Genomic DNA, 21,432 nt, shown 5'->3' with positions numbered 1-21,432 from the left:
GAGCACGTGACAGCTAACGGACTTATTAGTGGCCTCCGTGACTGCTTATACTGATGAGGTAATAATCACGTGCCAGATCCCACCACTGATAGTTTAATTTAACACATACTACCTCCGTCTTAAGGAATAAGGCGCACGCATATTCTAAGACGAACTTTGATCATAAAAATTGAGCAACATAATCTTGATAATATTATATGTAATTAGTATCGTTGGATTCGTATTGAAAAGCACTTTCTAATGATGTTAATTTCATACAAATAATCTTTATATATTTAAAGTAACAGGTAAGCTTTTTACTGCTAGTGGCGTCCTGACGAGATGGCGAGGCTGCGTGTCGTGGCTACTCTAATGTAGTCAAACATAATTCACAATTCAGACACTTATAAATGTGAACCCTGAGCCAATACAAGCAAGATAACATTTCTTTTACAATGCCTATCAGGGAACCCAAGCATCCAATGTTGCCCAATAATGCTAGTAACATGTTTGTAACTTAATCTCACATTCTCACCTGGATAAAACTGGCCATTGCCCACGCAGAAACACTACGTGCAAATTAATCAACGGTGCCTACGTTGCGAGTGAAGACTTGTACCACCTGCTGATCGGCGCCTCGCTCTGTCAGTGGATGCACCTGCCGGGCCTGGTCCAGCGGAACCCTCCCCGGCGCCTGTCCTCGGGCGGCGCCGCCGTGTAGTTCCTCCAGTCCCTGAGCACGTTCCTGAGGTCGTGCACCTTGTTGGCGAGGCCCGTGCAGCAGTTGGCGTGCAGCGTGCACACCCTGCCCATGTCGCCGCTCAGCTGGCAGAAGCCGCCGCAGTGCGCCGTGTCCAGGAACTGCATCCGCACGCCGGCGCGACGGCTCAGCTCCCCCTGCGCCCGGCCCAGGATCTCCTGCTCGTTGGTCCCCTCCGGGAACCTCCGCCGCGCGCGCCTCCACCGCCGGTAGAACTCCACCGTCCGGTTCGCCGCCCGCACGTACAGGAACCCCCCGTTGGGGAGGTTCCCCATGCTCTCTGGGTCGCCGTTGAAGACATCGCTCGCTATCGCGATGTCCGACGTGATCGCGATGTGCCGCAGCGGGTTCCGGAACCACATGATGTCGATGTCCTGAAGAAATACCAAACACGTATACAGTTCATTCTCGTAATTAAGTAAAGTGCACATAAGCAAGTAAGCTGCACCGACGAAGTACCGTGAAGAGGAAGTTGAAGCCGAGCTCGAGGATGGTCTGCTGGAACCGGTTCCTGCCCCACATCATGTCCAGGTAGTCCTTGGTCATGAAGTGCTTCTCGTCGCTGTAGTCGACAGCGCCAGGGGAGCGGCGGAGGAGGTAGCAGTGGCGGTGCACCGACCGGCACCTACGGAGCGCGCCGGGGTCGACGGCCACGATGAGGACGTGGTCCAGCAGGTGTGCTGTGCCCTCGCCGAGACGGAAGCTCTCCAGGAAGAGGTCCAGGAGGGAACCCGGTTCTGCGTACGCCCGGTTGATGGACGTCATGATCACGGTGCCGTCCTCCATCGACGCGTTCTTCAGCACCTCTGCAAGCTTAGCATATGGTTTGGCCTGCGCAGGGAAGAAAGATGGTTACGTTTAGAATTTAGATTCTGCAAATAGTGTGATCCTAGTTCATGATTCTGCAAATATGCATGGTTAACTGAGCATTGGATTTTGGGGCTAGAAACCCATGCATAATCTTTTATCTGATCACCCAAACCATTTTGTCACAAAGCTCTTTTGAGAGGCTAGCATATTCGTTGCCTCTGCAAGCCAAATTCAGCTGTAAGGCTTTTGGGATTCGAATATTACAAAGCTAGAGGGGGCTTAGGCGGAGCCAATTAATGTTGGAAAATTAACATCAGCATGTGTCATTCGGCTTTAGAAAATAAATGAAAGAAATTTAGCTATAGAAATTCAATGTTAAGATAAATTGCTGCTGAAAACATGGCTGCAGCATTATATTCGTCATGAACTTCTTATTATTTCACTGTGTGGAGAACTGGAGATATACTCCCTCCATTCCAATGAATAGGCATGCATCCTTGTTTTTCATGTTTTTTTTCTTTGATCAATAATTTTTCCAAATATATAAAAGTTTTTGGTATAAAATTAACATAGTTAGAAAGTGATTTTCAATATGAATCAAAAGATACTAATCACGTATAATATAATCAAGATTTTATTGCTCAATTTATTCGGTCAAAGTTTGTGTTCCTTATTCATCAAAACGGAGGTAGTAGCTAAGAGTCCAGGAGAAGAGCAAAGATGGCCCATTTTTCAGTAACTAGTTAGACTATTTTTTGTCTTCTGTTTAAATTTTCTCAACACTTTCGTTTCCAAAAAGAGGATACTCGATCTTCAGTCTTCATGAATCATAACGCATGGTTAGATAATTTAGCTCTGCTCAACAGTATTGCAGTTATGTTGATCAAATTTTTATTTCTACCTTTTGATGCATTATGCCAAATAAACAATGTATGCAGTGAAGTGAAGGAAGAGAATGAGGGTAAATAAGAAAATAAAGTATTCGACCAGAAAACCTGACGGTCAGTCACAAAACAACAAGCAGAGCATAACTGACCTTGGGTTTGGGGGCCGGCTGAGCACCATTGCCCCATGAGGCCAGGGCCGGGGGCCGCCAGTTCACATCCATAGTAGCATTGAGGAAGACGACTGCCGCTGTCAACGCGGCGCCGAGAAAGAAGGAGGTGACTGGCAGGAGCTTGCTCGTGTCCCCTCTCACCTTGGAAGTCATGTTCTTGCTGTTCCTAATCTGATAATGGGATGCATCATCATCAGAGAATAGTGCCATGTTTTAGTATGGCAAGGTACAACTTCTGCTAGTAGTACTACAACATATATATACCACTTGGCAAGCTGGCATCACAGATAGCCTTTTTGCTGTGTAGAGATTTATGGGACGCAATGCTGCAGATTAAGTTGATGGAGTTGGGATGTAATCATAAAGATTTGCTATAACGACTAGACTTGTTCCGATGGTGTGGATTAAGGTACATATGTGCGAATTTGTGAGCCTGAAGAATGAAGGAATTGATAGTGGGAGTGGCAGAACGGAAACGAATATGCTGTCCAAATGTGCAAGCAAATGGTTTTGTTCTGTGCCAATGGATCAACCAAATTTTGGGCAAACTTTGGTTCACTTACCATGTCCACTCTACAAGTACCACACTCATGTCCATCCCCATCCGTAAAACCAAACAATTTTTTTTAGTACCATAGCAAGAAGCATGGTTAGGAAACCAGGTGACATTTTTTTACTCTACAGTGTGTTTTCACTTTTCAGCTTGCAAATTTGACCACTTCTTCGCGAGAATGTGGTTGTGAATACAATTGCAAAAACTACGCCACGAAACTATTTTACTGAAAGGCCAAGTTTTTAATAGTACGAAATAAACGTTGTAATTTTTTTTACGAACATGTTCCCAAATATTATCTACTACTCCTTGGCTTGGCAGACATAATAGGAGAGGCAATCAGGGATATATTTTCGATCTCAATTAGCTGCCACAAGTAAAAGCTAGTACTACAGTTACCATGGATGACTAGAAATGCCTTGCGAAAACACCATATTATTCAGTTAACCACACTGATCTACTACAGTTACCATGGATGACTAGAAATGCCTTCCTTTTAATTTTAACCCTCACGAACTTGGCGCAGTTTCTTCAGACGACCCGCAATGACGGTCAATTAACTCGGGAGTCGAGAGGGAGCCGGCAATTACCGGGGCGGATGAGGTGGCGGCGGCGCCGGCGGCCAGTAGCGACGGCGTGTTACCGGAGGAGGGCGGCGGCTTTGACCTGGAGACCACGCGTTGGGAAAATAATGGGAGACGGGATGGTCGCGCCGTCTTCGTCTCTGCGCAGTTGAGCTCTGGAACCGCGCCCGTACTCCGTGCTGAAACCCCGTGATGGGAGGCTTGATGGGCTCGATCGCTGGATATGGGCCATTCTCGAAGGATATGTGGGCTTAGATCGAGCCTTCTTCGCGCCGTCAGCATCATTCTGCCAGCCTGCAAGGGATTGGCTGTTTTTTTCCTTAAGAACGCGAAATTCATGTGTGTATACGTGAAGAAAAAAAGGATCACAGATCAAGATCGCACGGAACTGTAGATTATCTTTTCTTTCCTTTCAAAAAGGCATGGAGTGTACTGCACGAGCTAGCTTTGCCAATGTCCAATGTAATTTTTTTAATTGTGACTAAGACAATGTACGTACTTTATTAAGCTTCAACTGAGAGTGCACATAACTGAAATAGCAACGGCATCTGCCGCAAACCCCCAATAAGCTATACATTTCACAAGCCACTTAACTGGCGACGACCAATCTATTTTGCCAGCGGGCTCAGAACCCACAAAAGGGCCAAGTTCGTTACAAGAACATAAAGAGTAGAGCACCAAATGCCTAGCAGGTCATACGGAGTATGATATCGCACATGTCGTATGCCCTTGATACCTCCAATGGTCAGAGTGATGTCTCTGCTCCACTCTGCTAGTATACCACAAACCACCTAACACCAGTATATCATCTCCTGTTAGGTCTAATCCGGATATCGTTTGGACGCCAAACGGAAGCAGTACTGCAGTTTGATTAGTCTGTGCCGAAGTAGCGATCACCATATTCGCCCAGTCCTGGGACGACACGGTAATCCTCGTTCAACCCGACGTCGATCTCTGATGTCACGATCTTCAGACGGGGGAATCGCTTGCATACACAATGAATCCCTTCAGGAGCCTGTTTGCAAAATGCAGTAAATAAACTAACCAAAAACAAGGGAAACGGTAGAGAGGTGTAACTAAGAAAGTGAATGAGCTAGACAACTGTACCGAAATAAGAGTAAGAAACATGATCTGGTCCTCCGGAACTCCTTTTCTTATAAGAAGCTCTATAGCTTGATTTGCTGAGTTACCTGTAGAAAACAAGGTATAATAAAAGGGCTAAATTACCAACCACTATCAGTCGTTAATTCAAATAAACATACATATAGAACTATCAAGAAAAGATAAAAGAACTTTAGCCATCGTGCTAAACTATTAACCTCAATTAGTTCTTAATTTGAACAATTATGCAAAACTATCAAAAAAGATTCAAAAGATATATAACACAAACCTGTACCAAGGACAGGATCCATAAGTAGAACATGGCGTTCAGCAATATCCATGGGCAACTTGTGGTATATGAGCTGGACATGAAAATAGATAAGATTTATTCACAGAATCGCTGAAGTATACTATTTTCATGAGCATTTACAATGAAAGTATATGCAAAGAATGCTCAACCTGTTGTCCGTTGTCTCCATCCCGATGTATTAGGATTTTACCTATTTTTATCCCCTTACAACAAGCACGCAATGCATTTTCCATGCTTTCACCACTGCAGTTAAACATATATATTATTCCAAAACATGCAAGAAAATACTATCAGAAATTTATTGCATGAGTGATTCCATTGAAAATTGAGGGGATCGTATAGTCAAACTAGTTTTTTTATGACTAATTGGATGTTGATAAACACAAGTCTTATCCTTATCCTATCAAAAATGCATTAGTGACTATACAAAAAGGAAAGAAAAGTATTAAAATGTACAGTTTGAACATATCGTAATCCTTAGATAGGAAAGGAAAGAAACATTCAAATATTGTGTGGACATACCCTCATATTATCAGAATTTGTAGTCATTATAATTGGAAACATTCAATTAATATGGTCTAAATATATGTGAACCCTATTAGAAAGTTTGATGAGGAATGTCACCGATTGGAGCTACTTTCCCTACCAATTTTGTTTCGAAAAGCTTTCATGCCATACAAGGCATTTATAATGTTCTAATTTTTATAGAGCGTAAGAAGTTAATATGCACCAAAGTTTACCATTTATGAATCTCATAATCTGAAACTGTTTATAAAACATAATGGACACATGAAAATTGCAAGTATATACGTGTCATATACAAGTAATCATCCAAACATTGCATAAGGCGAGCAAATATTATCTCCACTTACTGTAGAACAACCAGCCTACCAACGTACACTATCCCACAGCTTCGCGAACTCAATTGTTGTAGCAATGGAGGAGGTTCTAGTTTTGATTGTTGGCGCTGGGCCGGCAGGCCTTGCGACAGCAGCGTGTCTTAGCCAATTCTCTATCCCCTATGTCATCGTCGAGCGTGAGAGTTGCAGCGCACCCCTATGGCAGAACCGCGCGTATGATCGTCTCAAGATACATCTTGCCAAAGAGTTCTGTGAGTTGCCACACATGTCGTACCCAGTAGATGCTCCAACATACATACCGAAAAACCAATTTGTCAAGTGCTTGGATGACTACATTGAGCGTTTCAACATTCAGCCAAAGTATCTGACCGCTGTCGAGTCATCCACATATGACATCGACGAAAAATGTTGGTCCATCATAGCGCGTGACATAGAGAAATGCACAATAGTCAATTACAAGGCGAAGTTTCTTGTTGTGGCAAGTGGCGAGAATAGTGAAGACAATATTCCAGTGGTCCCTGGACTGGAAACTTTTCCCGGTGTGGCCATCCAATCATCAAACTACAAGTCAGGCATCAGCTACACAGGGAGGAATGTGTTGGTCGTTGGATCTGGCAACTCTGGGATGGAGATTGCATATGACCTTTCATCTCATGGTGCCAATACTTCTATTGTTATACGAAGCCCGGTATGTGTAATTTTATATTTATCTCATCAATACAGAAGATGTGTGTAACATCCCAAGAATTTCAAAACAAACAAAATGAATTTCCCTAGTTTCAAATTTTGGAACCAACAAAAACTTTTATTAAATTAAGTTAGATACATAGTGATCTTATTTAGTTCTTGTGCTATTGCCATGATTGCTTGTTTAATTAGTATTTTGAAATAATCTTAAACCCTAAACCTCACACCCCTTTTTACCATCCAAGTTAAAATAAAATAAAAAGAATTTAAATAAGAAAAAGGCCTATGTGCCTATGGCTATTGTTGTGAAATTTTACCCTAGGCCTTTCTATTTTGTTTAGAGGATTGGAAAACCCTCATAAACCTTACCTAGTGCTTATCAAACCAAATCCAAGGTGAAACCAAAGAAAATAAAAAGAAACTAAAAATGCCATAGAAGCATATGAGAGTAAATAGCAAACTTGTGGATTTGAGGATCTTGACCCTAAGACTTGTTGTGAATGGTTGGATCACTCCTCTATACCATTTCAACACTCAACAACATCAATTGGGTCAAGCCAAGTCAAATCAAAAAGAAAATACAACATATGCATAGAGGCATATGTGGCACATAGCCATTTTACCCAAACCTAGACCTATGCCTTTATACCTTGACCAAATGGTGTGAAACCATCTCTAAACCTAATCTCACACTAAATGGACCCTAGACCTTGCCCAAGTAAAGCAAGATGAACAAAAGGAGAAAATAAGAAAAATTGGAATATCACCTCTTATGTGTTATGGCCATTTTTGCAAATCTTTGAGCTAGACCTTTTGGAATGGTTTCAATGGTTTGGAAATGTTCCTAAACTAATAAGAATCACTTTTAAGTCAAGAAAAATCAAACCAAATGGAGAGAAATGAAATAGTGAGAAAATTCCATTTTCACTCACATACACTTTGGTCCACTTTTCAAATCTTTAACCAAGGCCACCTTTGCTTGTGCCATTGTTTGTAAAACACTTATATATCAATAACACACCCTTTTTAATCAAAGAAACCCAATTCAAATCAAAGGAAAAAATCAAATCTCTCTCACATGTGATGGTCACTTGTGCCCTTTTTAATATCTTACCTACTTTGAGCCCTTTTATTAGGAGATTTTCAAACCAAACCCTAACAACTCTTTGCACCTTGTCCAAGACCTCATCAAGATGAGCAACTTTGATGTTGACCACTTTGACCAGATCTTTGACCAGTGCTCAAAATAGTCAATCCAAGATGCTACTTTGAAACCAATTCTAGATTCCCTCCAAATTTAGAATCTTCACAAATCAGTTTCAAAAATCAAACCAATGCCATGAGTTGCTGCCCAACCTCATTTAGAACACATCCATCACAAATTTTGGTCAAAAATCATCACACATGAGACCTTGACATATAATAAAAGATGATGCCATAGAGGTACAACCACTATTCCACCCACTCTCCATCACCTCGACTCTCTCTCCCTTGTGCTCCTCCACACTACCTGGTGCCCAAAACATCTAGCATGACCTCACCAAGTGCATGGTCACCTCCCATCACCACCATGCCCCAAAAATATTGTCTCATGTCACCTACACTTTGAAATGTATTAGTTGTGCAAGCCCTAGACCTCTCCAACTTTGCCCACCATGTCAACTAGCCTGGACTCACCTCACACACCAGTGCCAAGCCCTCAGAGACCAAAAGAAAAGCACAAACAATCTCAGAGCATGCCATGCCGGCCACCATAGTCACCCCCATGTCACCCCTCTCTCCCTTCACCTCAACTCTGCCCAACCATGTCCTGGAGAACCCTCACCTCCCCCTGCATCTACTGGCGCACGCACAGGCCCAGGAGAGGACCACACAGGCCAAGCCATGCAGTGATCACCGCGTCCAGACTCGCCAGCGCGCGCACGAGCACGGCCACGGGCGCGCCAGTACGCCTGCTCGACCCGTCGCCTCACGCTTTCCCTCACTCTCTCCTCTCACCCACTTGCTCACCTTGACCCTGGCTAGCCCCTGGACATCGCCATTGGCTCGCCAGAGCGCTGTCGCTGTCGCCGTGGACGACGACCATCCGCCACGATCTGCCAGTACACGGTGACGTCGCCTGCCTCGCTCCGTCCTCCTCTGGCAGCGCCACGATGCGCGTCAGCACCGCCTTGACGTCGCCTACAAGACGCGCCCATCCCTTGCCCCTTCACCGCCCTGGAACGCCGACGCCATCGACGATCTGCCCCGAGCGCCACGGCCACCTCCAGCTTCTATAAAAGGAGGCCCTCCCGCGCCCAACTCTTCACACCAACATTGCTTCCCTCTCTCTTCTCAAGCTCCTCGTCCACTCCTCTCGCTCGATTCACCTCTGTAGACCCTCAATTGCATCACCGGAGCCGCGGCAGTGCTGAGAAGAGCGCCGCCGATTTCGGCCACCATCGGAGCCGCCGTCTGCACCATCTGCTTCCCCTTCCTCGACAACGTCATCGCCGCACGTCGCCGACCCTCGCCGGAGCCTCAGCTCGCCGCCGACCCCCTACCTCCGCCGCGGCAGCACGCCCTTCTCCCCGACGACGACGACGCACAGCCGTAGATCCTCGATCTAATCCGATGGCTTCCGTTGCAAGGTACCGCTTCGGCAGCTAACTGTCGCTGACCACTCGCTGACCACTGGGCCCCATCATGTCAGGCGGCCCGTGGCGTGTGAAACGTTACTGGGCTGGTTTTTCCCAATTTCAAACCATTTCGGCCCATTCCTTTTCCCGCCTAGCCCACTTAGCCAATTTCAAATTAAATTGTTTCAGTGAGATTTCAATACTGATCCTTTGCCATTTTTTTGAATAGTTTCAAATCTACACGTCCAATCTTAGTAAATCAAATTGTTCTGGAAAGCTTATGAATTTATCTAACTAATCCCACTGGATTCACCCTCATAGCTTGTGTAGAATTTGAATGGTAAAAATAACAAGTCAGATACTTTTTAGTCTTCAAATAATTATTAAAAATCAACCAAAAATGCTATTAAGTTAATTCCAACTCCTATAGCTCACATTTTACTTGCACTAATTATTTCTGCAAAAATATGGCAGGGTTACTTTGAGTGATCATGGCCTAGTTTAATTAGAGGACTATAGGGCTATTCTTAGTCAAAGATATTGTCCAAAACTATTTGTAAATCATATGGGAGCTTTTCTCTCATTTAAATCTTGTCACAAACATTTCAAAATGAGGTAGAGACCCTGGTCTATTAGGTCTCATATGAATTTGTTTGATGATATTAAATCATGTCTATGTTAGGATTAAATTGTATGAGGTGCTTCACCTCATTTAAATCATTTTCTTAAATGATGAGTATGAAGAGGTTGACTTTGGTCAACCTAGGTCATCTCTTTGTCATAAAGGAAATTAAATTGTAATAAGATAATGAGAGGAAATTATTTCTCTAAGGAATTAAAAGTAACACCTTAATTAGTATGAGAGAAAATTATTTTTCTTAAATAAGAAAACAAGTCCACCAACTTAATAAGTAGTGTGTGATGCTAGCTTAAGTTGTGTGACTCATGTGTGAGCTTAGTCTAGTACTTAAGTTTGGTATGATGATGGTATACCTCGTATTCGTATTTTAGACGCTAGTACCGAGGAGTAATCAAGAGGAGGAGGAGGTTTACTTCCAAGGAGAAGAAGACCACTTTGACCAATTCCCCAACCAAGGCAAGATAATACTCTTGGGAAGTGCAAAGCTCACCATGAGCAAGGCATCACCCCTTTTACTTTATGTTAATAATCCTATTTCCAAGTTTTTACTTTACAAGCTTTATTGCTTTTGTTTTATCAAAGTACTTTTTGATTTATGATTCACTTGGTTAGTATTGGATTAGTACAATAGTATCAAGGTTAGCCTAGAAGCAAAGCAAATTACTTAGCACCCCTCATACTTAGATGCTAGTGCTAAATTAAAAATGACTACTCTAGATGGGAACATGTGTTTGTGAAATGGATTTGAAAACCTTGGAATGATGAGTCATTCTATTGAAAGATTTTGAAGGTGAATATGACTTGTGAATGACTTGGTGAATTTTACCAAAACTGATGGTTGGGTTCGGATGCGATACCATTCCAATTTTACAAGTACCCCCACAATACCTGAATCTGGGTAAGGCTTAGCTGGAAATTTATGTGTCTTAGTATGGGTTCCCTCGAAAACAAGCGTCATCGGGGTTATGCCGGAGGCTGCCTCTACAACAAAAGGAATGATGTGAAATGACGTGAAAGGAGGTGAATATCCGGCCCAAGCCCTGTGCAGTTCCCAGGCTGATTGTCTGTCTTCACTGGGAGGCCAAGCTCATGGGGAGAGGTGCCTATACTAGGGTATGTAAATGAAAGGTTAGGATTGGTAGTTCGCGTACTGCGTACGATAAATCAGGGCCAATTACCCCTGACGAACTATTGCAATTGTTGTGGCACAAGTGTACAACCTCTGCAGAGTTTAACCTATTCGAATAGCCGCGTCCGCGGTCATGGACAGTTGGGAAGGCCATACTGTTCCGTCATCAGAACTTTTCTAAAAATATGAATGGTGAATGGTGACTTGAACTTGAAGGGTGAATGGTGAATTTGACGTGAATCACAACAGAGTTGTGGGAATGACACTAATGTTCCCACTTGAGTTAGTTAGCACATGGGGAGTTGTTTACCAAAATGTTTATAAACTAAAATTGGCTTTATGCAAACAACCCTAGAGCTTAGAACACTCAATAACAATATTAGTACTTACATTAGTATTAGTTTGCGAGTACTTGAAAGTACTCACGGCTTTGTCCCTGACTATTCAAATGGCCAGACTATGAAGCCGAACAGCAGTATGAAGATGACGACCAGCAGGACGCCTACGACAACTAGGGAATCTTCTGACGTCAGACGTTGGCCTGTGGATTAGATAGTCCACTTCCGTTACGCTTCCGCCATGTAATATGTTCGTTGATTATTAGATCAACTATTTGTGTAATATTGGATCATGTGATCTCTATTTGTAAGACGACTATGGATGTAATGAATGATGACTTATGATATTCAACTATTATGTTTCGCAACAACAATATTCCTAGGATTGCGATGTATGGCATAATAGCCATCTGGACTTAAAAATCCGGGTGTTGACAATGTGTGACCATTTTTGTGGCTACAGGTTCATATAATGCCTAAGGAATTAATTCGATTAGGGATGACACTAGTACGTCATCTTCCAATGAAGCTGGTAGATGATCTCATTGTGATGATGGCAAATTTCATATTCGGTGATCTAACTAGGCATGGCATCACCAGACCAAAAAAGGGTCCATTTGTCGTCAAGTCAGGATCTGGCCGATTGGCCGTGATTGATGTTGGCACAGTGGGGTTAATCAAGAAAGGCAATATTAAAGTAAGCATATCCTTGTTTGGGACATATATAATATAATAAAAGTTAATTCATATGGCAAGATATTATATTTGAGATTCTGTAGGTTCAAGGAAGGATGACAAAGATTAAAGGTAAAGTAGTTGAATTCGAAGGTGGGAAAGAAGGCTCCTTCGACGCAATTCTGTTTGCAACGGGCTACAAAAGCACAGCAAATAGGTGGCTCAAGGTAGTAGCATTATTGAGATTTGAATTTCCAAGTGTAATTTCTCGACATGCTACATTTGTTATATATTATAACATAAGTAATGTGATTTATTTGTGTAGAATGGTGAGGACATGTTGAATAGTGATGGCTTGCCAAACAAGGAATTGGAATTTCAAAATCATTGGAAAGGTGCAAACATGATCTATTGTGCTGGGTTGGGGAGGAGGGGCTTGGCCGGCATTGCCTTAGATGCCAAGAACATCAGCAGCGACATTAAATCTAGCATAGAGTCTATGCCTGGCTAAGTTAGCCTTTATATTGCTTCTACTAGGAGAAGCCTGCAAGATATTAGTATCCCTATAACATCTGTGTGATGTCCAACAGGATGCTGTACAATTTATTTCATGTCAGGGTATTATGAGTATTATCTCGCGTGTTGTACCATCCTCATCAACATTCAATCGTGCCCCAGATATTTTTGTGAACTTACTGAAAATATTCTGCCAGATTTCATTTACTTTCCATATTATGTTAAATTTGAGTTACAACAAATATGAATATTCACAGTATTGTAATCCCATTTATGAAATAATCCACACCCATCAATATATAGTCCCTTTAAAAACATGGACACTAATACATTATCTCTTCTCCCAAACTATTGTGCACTGTCCTTCAAAAAACTGTTGTACAATGGTGTACTATTTGACTAAAAAAATAAGCGACATAGATATTCTCTTTCTTCATATCAATATGAAATTTGTTTGGAACTGGGAAAAGGAAGGAGGAAAAGAAATTGTACAAAGGTTTAAATTGGTATATGGTGTTCCTACTAGCTAGCGTGGGTTAATAATGATTAATGTTCGACGATACAATAGATGGAATGGAGCAAAAGTAAGAGCTGTGTACTCTAGTCTTGAAAATTCAATATTCTAGGAATATATAAACAGAAGCTGCATGTAATGCTATAGTATGGACTATGGAGGTACCTCAAATTCTAGCCTTTAAACTATCCGATTTAATAAAATGGGGCATACCTTCGAACAATTGACACTCCGCAGAGCTTCTTGCAGAAGTCAACTCCTGAATAAATAGATCCTGGATAACACATAGATAATCATGATGTTATTGTAAAAAAGAATTAAATTCTTTATTTATTACAGGACATTATTGGGTAGTTGGGTACACACTACACAGGCATTGTGTTAACAGAAATGTACAGTGCACAGTTGTCTAAAATAAACAGGGGAAGCAAACAACAATCTTTAGAAACCCAGGCTTCCAGAAGATTATTTTATGAATGCATATGAAACCAAGCAATCACTACGACATACAAGTTTTATTTCACACTCTGAGGGAATAAGCATTAACAATTTCATTTCACAATTTGTGGGGGAACAATGCTTGTGAAGCCCGCATTCGATGATTTTGTTGTGCCTTATCTCCAGTTCTCCACACGAACTCTGGTAACCAATGAGAAGGTAGATCTATCAACATTATAAAGGGGCTATTGCATGTTATTTTGCCTGGTTTTTGTATAATAAAGTAGCCATCTGTACTTGTCTCTTATTTTCCTCTAAATGGAAAGGCAGAGGCCCTTGCCATGTTTCTCGGATAAAAAGGGTGGACTCTTCCAGCCATAGTTTAAAAAACCGGACTGGACTACTGGTTGAACCAGTGCCTCGCCACTGAACCGGAAAAAAAACAGTCAAACCAGCCGGTTTTCTAAGGAACCAGTGAACCGGCCGGTTTTGGGTGAACCGGCCATTCACTACCTGTTCCAGAAATACCACTTTTTCGAATTATTTTTGTCTGAAAATGCAGGGACAAATTTGGAAACTCAAGAAATTGACGCTTGCGTTTCCAGTCGATCCCATCCCAATTTAGGCAGTAGAGCGCCGCAGCCTGTGTCCGCCATTGCCGCTGCGTAGAGGTGCCACCATCGCCGCTTCAGTTTTGCCGGCCGCTGCTTGAGATGAAGCTGCACCAAGGCCGGCTGCACCACTCGATTTTGCGGCCACCTGCGGTGGTGCCACTGCGGCTGGTCGCCGTTAGTCCCACGCCCCCACCAGCGACGTTCCCCACCTTCATGGGGTGTTCCCTGTTCTGCTGTTCTGTTTCTCCCATACCTGATGCCAGCCGTGGCTGTTCTGCATCTCCTGGAAGCCTGTTCAGTTTGGATTCCTTCCTCCTGTGTATCTAATTTCCTTGAGAATTTTTTGTTACAGTGCTCATGTCAAAATGTCACAGAGTTAGAGATCATAGATGGTTTCCCGTGTATGCACAATTGTGCATTATTGGCTCTTGGTGTATTTTGGACAGTGTGCATGTGTATGTACAATTATTTATGTGTTGCATTGCTTTGCTAATGCTGGCTTGATGCTTGCTACGTTTATGTGAATTGTGATTATTATTATTATGCCAAATTACTAAGTTTAATTTCTTTGCATACATATTTATCTGTTTAGTGCAACATTTATGGTTAAAAATATACTCCAGTGAACCAGTGGTTCGACCGGTAAAAACCTGAACTGAGAGCCTCACCGGTTCAGTTTTTTAAACTATGCTTCCAGCTCTCCAGCCATATATGAAGGAGATTATCGAATTAAGTTACCTGAATGAAGCATGGCTAAGAATTTCCTAGAGAACAATTTACAACAAACGTGTATAACACAATGAAGCCAGTGATGAACTCTTGTACCTGTAGGTGTAACAACCTGCTTCTCTGTAAATGGCAAATGCCCCAGACCATGTTCAACTACCTAGCAAGGTATTTCCATATGAGTAACACATTACAGCCGACCACATTTATGAACTGTGCAGTTTAACTTGGCCACCTAATTAGACAAGTTAGCTAAGAAAGGACAGAGAGGTAGAGGCCACAAGTAACAAGAGCATTACCAAACGAATCAGCCGATCTGAATAAAAGACAAAATCAGGAGTAGTAATTTCCTTATCACGAATGAGAGTATGCATTCCACGTATCTGTTCAGATGAATCTTTAAGAGCATCACAATTTTGGAAAATCTAAGTACTGTTATAAAGCTCAAATCAACAGTGATAACAAATGTACCTGGAAAGTTGTGTGAACTACGTACACATTTGGATAAAATTTGCACAGGTCGTGTTGGCCAAGTTTTGTACGAATATGTTGTACGATTAAATCAATGGCAACATGGTTATCTCCTCCTCGTGGTATGATAACATCAGCATATTTCTTGGAAGGAAGAACAAAATCATCGAACGCGGGCTTCACAAACCTTCCGTACTAATTATCCATCAGAAGTTTGTGTTAGAAAGGGTAATGTCATATATGTGTATTGCGAGCATGATCGCATGAATACATGTATACTCCCTCCATTCTTTCATAAGAGACATTTGGAGAATGTGCATGGAAAAGGAGGTTGTAATATCAAGAAAATATTAGAATGGTAGATGACCATGATATACCTGGGTTAATGTCATGGGTATAGCAAGAGAATAGATTATGTGAAAGTTTACTCATAAATACAGAAGAGAGTAAAATGACAGCATACTAGAAAAACAATAATTTAAACTGTGTTCATGCATTATATGTTAAAAGAATTGAAGCTGAGAGAATATAATGTATTCGAATAGAATAAGACTAAGTGAAGCAGACAAGACTTGTTTGAATTACCTGCTCAAGCACAGAGAGAACATCTCTGCCTCTTTCAACTGTATCACGCCTTATTCGTCGGGCAAGCCTAATATCAGCGTCTATAGTGGATGCATGAAGGGCAACAGAAGAAAGGGTGAGTGGTCAAAGACTTGCTACAAACATGACTAACAAATCAAAACTGCAATACACCCAGCGCATGCAATGTCTTTAACATTGTAGCCATGATGTTAACAATTATATATATGCACCAAAGAGAAAAGGAACAGACCTGTGTCAACGAAAATTTTCATGTCCATCAAGTCACGCACCCTTTGATCATGAAAAACCAAAATGCCCTCCAAAATGATGACATCTGATACATTGACCTAACAAAAAAGAATAATCAGTGATTCATTGATAAGAGGAGTTTTGGACCTAGTTAACCATCATATCCATTTGGGTTTTGCTTGCACTAACGGAAGACAGAAAAAAGATTACCAACAACACTAGACATCTTTGTTCCACACAAGCTCCCGTGTTCTATTACAGATTTACAATGGAAGAACTAGGGGACTGGTGGTAAGACTGTGAGCACCTTTGTAAACTTTAATTGCTACATAGACTGAGAGCCAAACAATCGTTTCTGTTTTTTCCCTTTCTCATTCCTCCCTCATGTATGCTCCCCCGTAACCAGGGAGTTGTTTCAGTTATAAAAGTTCAGGTTGACCTAAGGTCAGCCGAAGTTGTGGTAAAAAGCGAGCCAAACGATCATTATTTGAAGACATCATTTCATCATGCCTCACACCCCCAAAATCTCAGGAATATAGAGTTTGAACGCTTGTCTATTTCATTTGACAGTGAAAGCCTGACAGTAGCTGTTAGAAGGTTGGTGGGGCGAAATGTGTATTAACTAATGGGAAGTATCAGAAGATAAAACTAGAGCAGCATTCCCTGAAGCATAAATAACTGGAACTAAATCGTCACTTTCTGGATTGACAGATACTATAACAAGCATATCATATCATTAATTTTCATCTCATCTGGATATTTCACGTAAAACATTTTGAGAGACAAAGTTAACATCAATAAACATCATAATAAAAGCCGCATCACTTTCACATATCAAATCAATGGCAGCAGGCATTACCTTTCTAAAGCTCTCGGAGCACCGTCGATGATTCTTGAAATCATAGATAGGAATATTTACAGACTGTCCGCTTTTCAACTCTCCCATGCACTCGAGAAGTCTATCGGTATCAAACGCATCTGCAGAGACAGGAAGACATAAAACCATCTGAAAGCTGTGGTAGCGAAGAGTGTAGGTCTCGATTAAACAACGGTACCAGGGTGATCAAAGTTGTATTCCCCCACATGTTCAGACTGTTCCTCAGTTAAACCACGGTAGAATGAATCCTGCAAAATTACAAGGAAAGACCTGTTTTCAGATTATACTTGCTCTTGGAAAAAGGTTGTGGGTGGCGTACCACGGCGTGATTTAACAGCCGTCCCACCGTGGATCGGATTTCACAGGGAACAAAGGGTGCCTACTGGAAACGATCAATGCGGAGTACAAACTAGGAAGAGGGGTATTCTCTGGTAATAACAAGATAACGGCTAGATCCGAATTCCCGGAGCAGGCAGAGCAACTTGGGAACGGTGAGAATTGGTTTTATGGAAAACAAGCCATGAATCATCATCACAGGCACAGCACAGGATTCCGGACTCCAACAACGGATGCTCCGAAATCGAGCAGAATTCCACTAAACCTACACGAGCATATCGGCATCGCAGGACAGTACGCATTACCGGAGAACAAATTCTTCAGAGGAATAAAAAAAAGTAGGTGCAGGGCGAGGAGCAGGGTCAGGGGCAGGGGCAGGGGCAGGGAAGAGCGCACCTGGTTGACGAGCACGACGCGGTGGTCGTGCAGCTGCTGGATGATCATGTCGCACACCGTGGTCTTCCCGGAGGCCGTACCGCCCGACACCCCTTCACCAGAACGCACCCCAAACAAAAGTTCATAACAAAACAGAAACGGAGAAATTGCAGGGGAGAAGAGTGCGTGCGCCAGAAGGAAGGCGCGCGGAGGCGTACCGATGACGAAGGGCTGCCTGGCGGCCGTGGGAGAGGCGAGCCCGCTCGGGGCGGCGGCGGCGGGAGCGGAGGAGGCGTCGGCCGCCGTGCCGTTGCAGGCGGCGGAGGAGGGCGAGGAAGGGAGGGAGGAGGAGGAGAGGCGGCGCGAGTCGAGGCGGAGGCCGCTGAAGTGTGCCCCCACCGCCGACTCCAGCACGTCCTCCATCGTCGCCGGCGCGCTGGCTGCTGAGGTGGCGATCGCTTTTTGGGCGAGCGGAGCGGAGCGGAGGTGGGAGGTTTTGACACGGGGATGCGGGTGGGTTTTGGGTGGGGGAGGAGACGGTGGTGGTGGGGGCGGATGGAGATGGAGAAGGACGCTGCGTGCGGAAGGCGGCCAGGTTTCGGCCTTCTGGCGCACCAAGCACCGGTGCAGGGAGGTTTCGGCTTTTCGGGAGAGGGAGCAACGGGGAATATGTGAGGGAGATTCTCTTTCTTTTCGGCGCCTCGCATGGGCATTAGGGCATCTGACGCATTTTGGACCGTCTGAAATTTCCCGTTTGCGTTGCCCCGCGGACGCCCGTGTGGCCAGGGTGACCGTCTGCGTCTGGGTACCTCCAGCGGTGCAGACGTATTTTTTAACCGGGGACAGCGTCAAGCTCGCTAATGGCGTTTTACGTCCCGTCGAGGACTGCCGCCGGCGATTAACTGTTCCCGCGCGACGACGTTCGTTTCCGTGCGTGCCCAATACATTGGCAAGTTTCGCCGGCGTTTCGCGCGCGGGGGAAACGACCTGCGCGCGAACGCCGTTTCCTGCCCCGCCGTCGCTATATATGGTGGACACCAGCGGGGACGACGGGCACACCTCAAGCTAATCCATCCATGGCCGGGCAGAACCTTAGTTGGGAGCACGTTGTTCAGATGTGCCGCCACCTCCACCCGGAGGAGGAGGAGGTAGCCGCCGCCGGCGTTGAGGCCCAGTAGCTGGACCTGGAGGCGGCGGCGGAGGTGGAGGTTGCGGTGGCGGAGGCGGCAGAGCGCGCGGAAGGGCGCCTCGCGGCGACCAGGGCGGAGATCGCCAACGTCATGGCCGAGCTCGCCGACGCCAGGGCCGAGCTCGCGGAGGCGCGGGTGGCCATCGCGGCCTCCGGCGACGCCGTCATCCACGACATCGCGGACGACGACCCCCGCCCCGTGCCCGCCGCTCGAGTGCGCCGGTGACCGGCGGGTTACGCTCGCGTCCTTCGAGTCCCCGGGGACGCCAACGTCGCGTCGTCGAGCTTGGGTGGCGGAAGCAGAAGCCCACATCTATGCGATGGCCATGGCTCGGGAGTTAATGTGCTCCGACTGGACTCGCTCCAGCGTAGGGGCCCTTCTCCCGCGCGGGTCGAGCAGGAGAACCGGGAGCTGGAGGCCGCCATCGCCGCCAAGGACGAAGTGGTGGCGGAGGCGGCTAGGGACAGGGCCCGCTTCATCGCCGACGTGGCGGCCATCCAGGCGGCGGCCCAGGCGAACGAGGACGCGGCGGCCCAGGTCAACGAGGACGCGGCGGTGGTCCAGGTGGCGGCGGCGGAGGAGGCGGCCCAGGCGGCGGCGTTGGCGGCGGCTACCCAGGTGGTGTTCGCCCAGGCGGAGGCCCTGTGGGACAGCTCCCTGGCCGAGGCCCTCGAACGGCGCAGGCGGCAGGAGGAGATGTCCGTTCGCCGGCGTGCGCGAAGCGCTCCCGCTTAGTAGGCCGCGCGACTGCGAGTAACCGAGCCCGGTGTAGGCCACGCAACGACGAGTAGGTACGGCCGTCGTAGTTTTAGGTTAACTCGACTAATCATCTCTGTAAAGATGATCCTTTTAGCCAATCAATAGTAATAAAAAAATCTTTTGCTTACCTTCTCACTGCCAACCCGGCTCGAATGCACCCAACGCAGACAGTTTCCGCGACCGCCGAGCGTTCGCGAAGACGCAAACCTGATGCATATTTGGGCCAGGTTTGCGTCTCCGCAGACGGCCCGGTCACTATGCATCGTGCCGCTGGAGGTGGTACCAGACGCATTTTCGGTTACGACGGACACAAACGGTCGCTGACGTCGCGCTGGAGATGCCCTTAGATGCTGCTGGTCCTGCTTCGTTTTACCATTTTTTTCGATTTTGTTTTCCGCTTTCTAGTTGCACGATACGTACTCTGTGGACGAGGCCACGGCTGTTTAACCAAACCTGTACGCTTTCTGCCACCCCTCGCTGTGATCGATACGGGTTGTCTTTTGCCATTGCTGCGTTGCGCGGCGCGGCGCGGCCAGTAAACAACGACTTGGCCCCTTGGGAGCCGGGACTTGCTGGCGCTGTGGATAGGACCTTCGTCAAAAGATAATCAATGGTGGCGTGGAGGTGCCGCGTGGGGAATCGTCCAGTTGTGCGCAAATCTGGCCAACCGCATTTTCAAGTACTCCCTCCGTCCATAAATAGATGCCAAAGATTTGTTTAAATTCGGATGTATCTATACACTAAATTGTGGCTAGATACATTCAAATTTAGACAAACTTTTGGCATCTATTTATGGACAGAGGTAGTATTATTTGCGAAAGAAGTAGTACTAGTATACTGTGTAGACTCTGTGGTATAACACCGTTCGAAAACTCAAAACCAAAAATATATTCTATAAAGTTACAAAGTTTAGGAACAAAAATTCATATGTAGAGGGATATGTTCTTTGTGCGCACGCAAAGTTTCACATAAAACCGTTATTTTTTTAGCCCTGTGTAAAAAAGGACTTCCACAGGGCAGAAAAACATGTCGGTTCTTTCTAAAACAATTTTGTGAGCGTATAACACGTTAAGGTATACACGAGACATTTTTTGTATTTGCCATTTTAAAATATGTTTTAAATAAAGGGTGCATGTGCATCCGGTGAAGAAAAACCCTATCCACTTTCTTTAACATATCAAAACAGGCAAGGGTATCGTGCGTACATCTTAAACAAAAAAATGGTATCGTGCGTGTAAGCCTAATCAAACAGGGCCTGAGCCTGTCACATGTGTCAGTCAATGGCCGAGTGAATAAAAATATAGGACTAATTCTCCTCTTAAATATTGGGTGTGTGCAAGGGCATTTTCAACGTTATGACTTAAATCGGATATAAAAATATATTTGATTTTGAACACAGGCAGGGGTCTAGAAGACCCGGAGAAATTTCCATTAAAGTGGCAGGTATACCATTTTACGGTAAGTTCCTTGTAATACTCGCTCTAAAAAACCTAGTATTTGAAGAAATGGGCTCACATTTTACGTAAAACACACTATAACAAGCTAGAACAAAGCAATCAAGGACACATGCGTCTCCGCCGAGGAACAAGGGCCTGCTGCTCGGGAGCCCTCTTCCGGCGAAGACTCTTGGCCGCGGGTCACCACCATGTTACGGGGAACGAATCACTTCGCAGTACAGCGG

General features: G+C 44.7%; 3 protein-coding genes across 4 annotated transcripts; 1 reads left to right on the top strand and 2 right to left on the bottom strand.

Annotated features, from left to right (window-relative positions):
• Nucleotides 1–348: 348 nt before the first annotated feature.
• LOC127316620 (uncharacterized protein At4g15970) lies at nt 349–3,899 on the bottom strand. Of its 2 annotated transcripts, XM_051347063.2 has the most exons (4): nt 3,750–3,899; nt 2,586–2,777; nt 1,199–1,570; nt 350–1,113 (listed from the first exon to the last, which is right to left on the bottom strand). In XM_051347063.2, the coding sequence occupies exons 2-4, from the start codon at nt 2,757–2,759 to the stop codon at nt 625–627; spliced, it is 1,035 nt and encodes a 344-aa protein (XP_051203023.1). In that variant the 5' UTR covers nt 2,760–2,777; nt 3,750–3,899; the 3' UTR covers nt 350–624. The 2 variants fall into 2 exon arrangements, with proteins under 2 accessions (XP_071679854.1, XP_051203023.1); XM_071823753.1 differs by lacking the exon at nt 3,750–3,899 and having other exon boundaries at nt 349–1,113; nt 2,586–2,930.
• Nucleotides 3,900–4,225: 326 nt separating this feature from the next.
• Nucleotides 4,226–18,343, bottom strand: LOC127316622 (uridine/cytidine kinase UKL1, chloroplastic). Its single transcript, XM_051347064.2, has 14 exons — nt 18,021–18,343; nt 17,824–17,915; nt 17,270–17,339; nt 17,074–17,192; nt 16,216–16,312; nt 15,966–16,045; nt 15,381–15,575; nt 15,209–15,292; nt 15,009–15,069; nt 13,345–13,405; nt 5,304–5,397; nt 5,134–5,206; nt 4,851–4,933; nt 4,226–4,758 (listed from the first exon to the last, which is right to left on the bottom strand). Exons 1-14 carry the CDS (start codon nt 18,223–18,225, stop codon nt 4,615–4,617), a joined length of 1,458 nt encoding a protein of 485 aa, XP_051203024.1. The 5' UTR covers nt 18,226–18,343; the 3' UTR covers nt 4,226–4,614.
• On the top strand, nt 6,091–12,612 carry LOC127312610 (probable indole-3-pyruvate monooxygenase YUCCA10). The gene is made up of 4 exons (XM_051343131.1): nt 6,091–6,702; nt 11,890–12,123; nt 12,206–12,328; nt 12,427–12,612. The coding sequence occupies exons 1-4, from the start codon at nt 6,091–6,093 to the stop codon at nt 12,610–12,612; spliced, it is 1,155 nt and encodes a 384-aa protein (XP_051199091.1).
• Nucleotides 18,344–21,432: the final 3,089 nt, after the last annotated feature.

This window comes from Lolium perenne, chromosome 7 (assembly GCF_019359855.2).
Source record: "Lolium perenne isolate Kyuss_39 chromosome 7, Kyuss_2.0, whole genome shotgun sequence".
In the NCBI taxonomy this organism is placed as follows: Eukaryota; Viridiplantae; Streptophyta; class Magnoliopsida; order Poales; family Poaceae; genus Lolium; species Lolium perenne.
This window is presented reverse-complemented; position numbering and strand designations above follow the sequence as displayed.

Bases quoted from the DNA above. Each gene is read 5' to 3' on its own strand.
- LOC127316620 (XM_071823753.1), bottom strand. From the start codon at position 2,816: ATGGCACTATTCTCTGATGATGATGCATCCCATTATCAGATTAGGAAC. The intron at 1,571-2,585 runs GTCAGTTATGCT...TTCCCTGCGCAG, and splicing joins AGCCGGCCCCCAAACCCAAG to GCCAAACCATATGCTAAGCT. The intron at 1,114-1,198 runs GTACTTCGTCGG...GTATTTCTTCAG, and splicing joins GCTTCAACTTCCTCTTCACG to GACATCGACATCATGTGGTT.
- LOC127312610 (XM_051343131.1), top strand. From the start codon at position 6,091: ATGGAGGAGGTTCTAGTTTTGATTGTTGGCGCTGGGCCGGCAGGCCTT. The intron at 6,703-11,889 runs GTATGTGTAATT...TTGTGGCTACAG, and splicing joins CTATTGTTATACGAAGCCCG to GTTCATATAATGCCTAAGGA. The intron at 12,124-12,205 runs GTAAGCATATCC...GAGATTCTGTAG, and splicing joins TCAAGAAAGGCAATATTAAA to GTTCAAGGAAGGATGACAAA.
- LOC127316622 (XM_051347064.2), bottom strand. From the start codon at position 18,225: ATGGAGGACGTGCTGGAGTCGGCGGTGGGGGCACACTTCAGCGGCCTC. The intron at 15,293-15,380 runs GTACATTTGTTA...TCATCTGAACAG, and splicing joins TAGTTCACACAACTTTCCAG to ATACGTGGAATGCATACTCT. The intron at 5,398-13,344 runs GTATGCCCCATT...GTTTAACTGCAG, and splicing joins GGAGTGTCAATTGTTCGAAG to TGGTGAAAGCATGGAAAATG.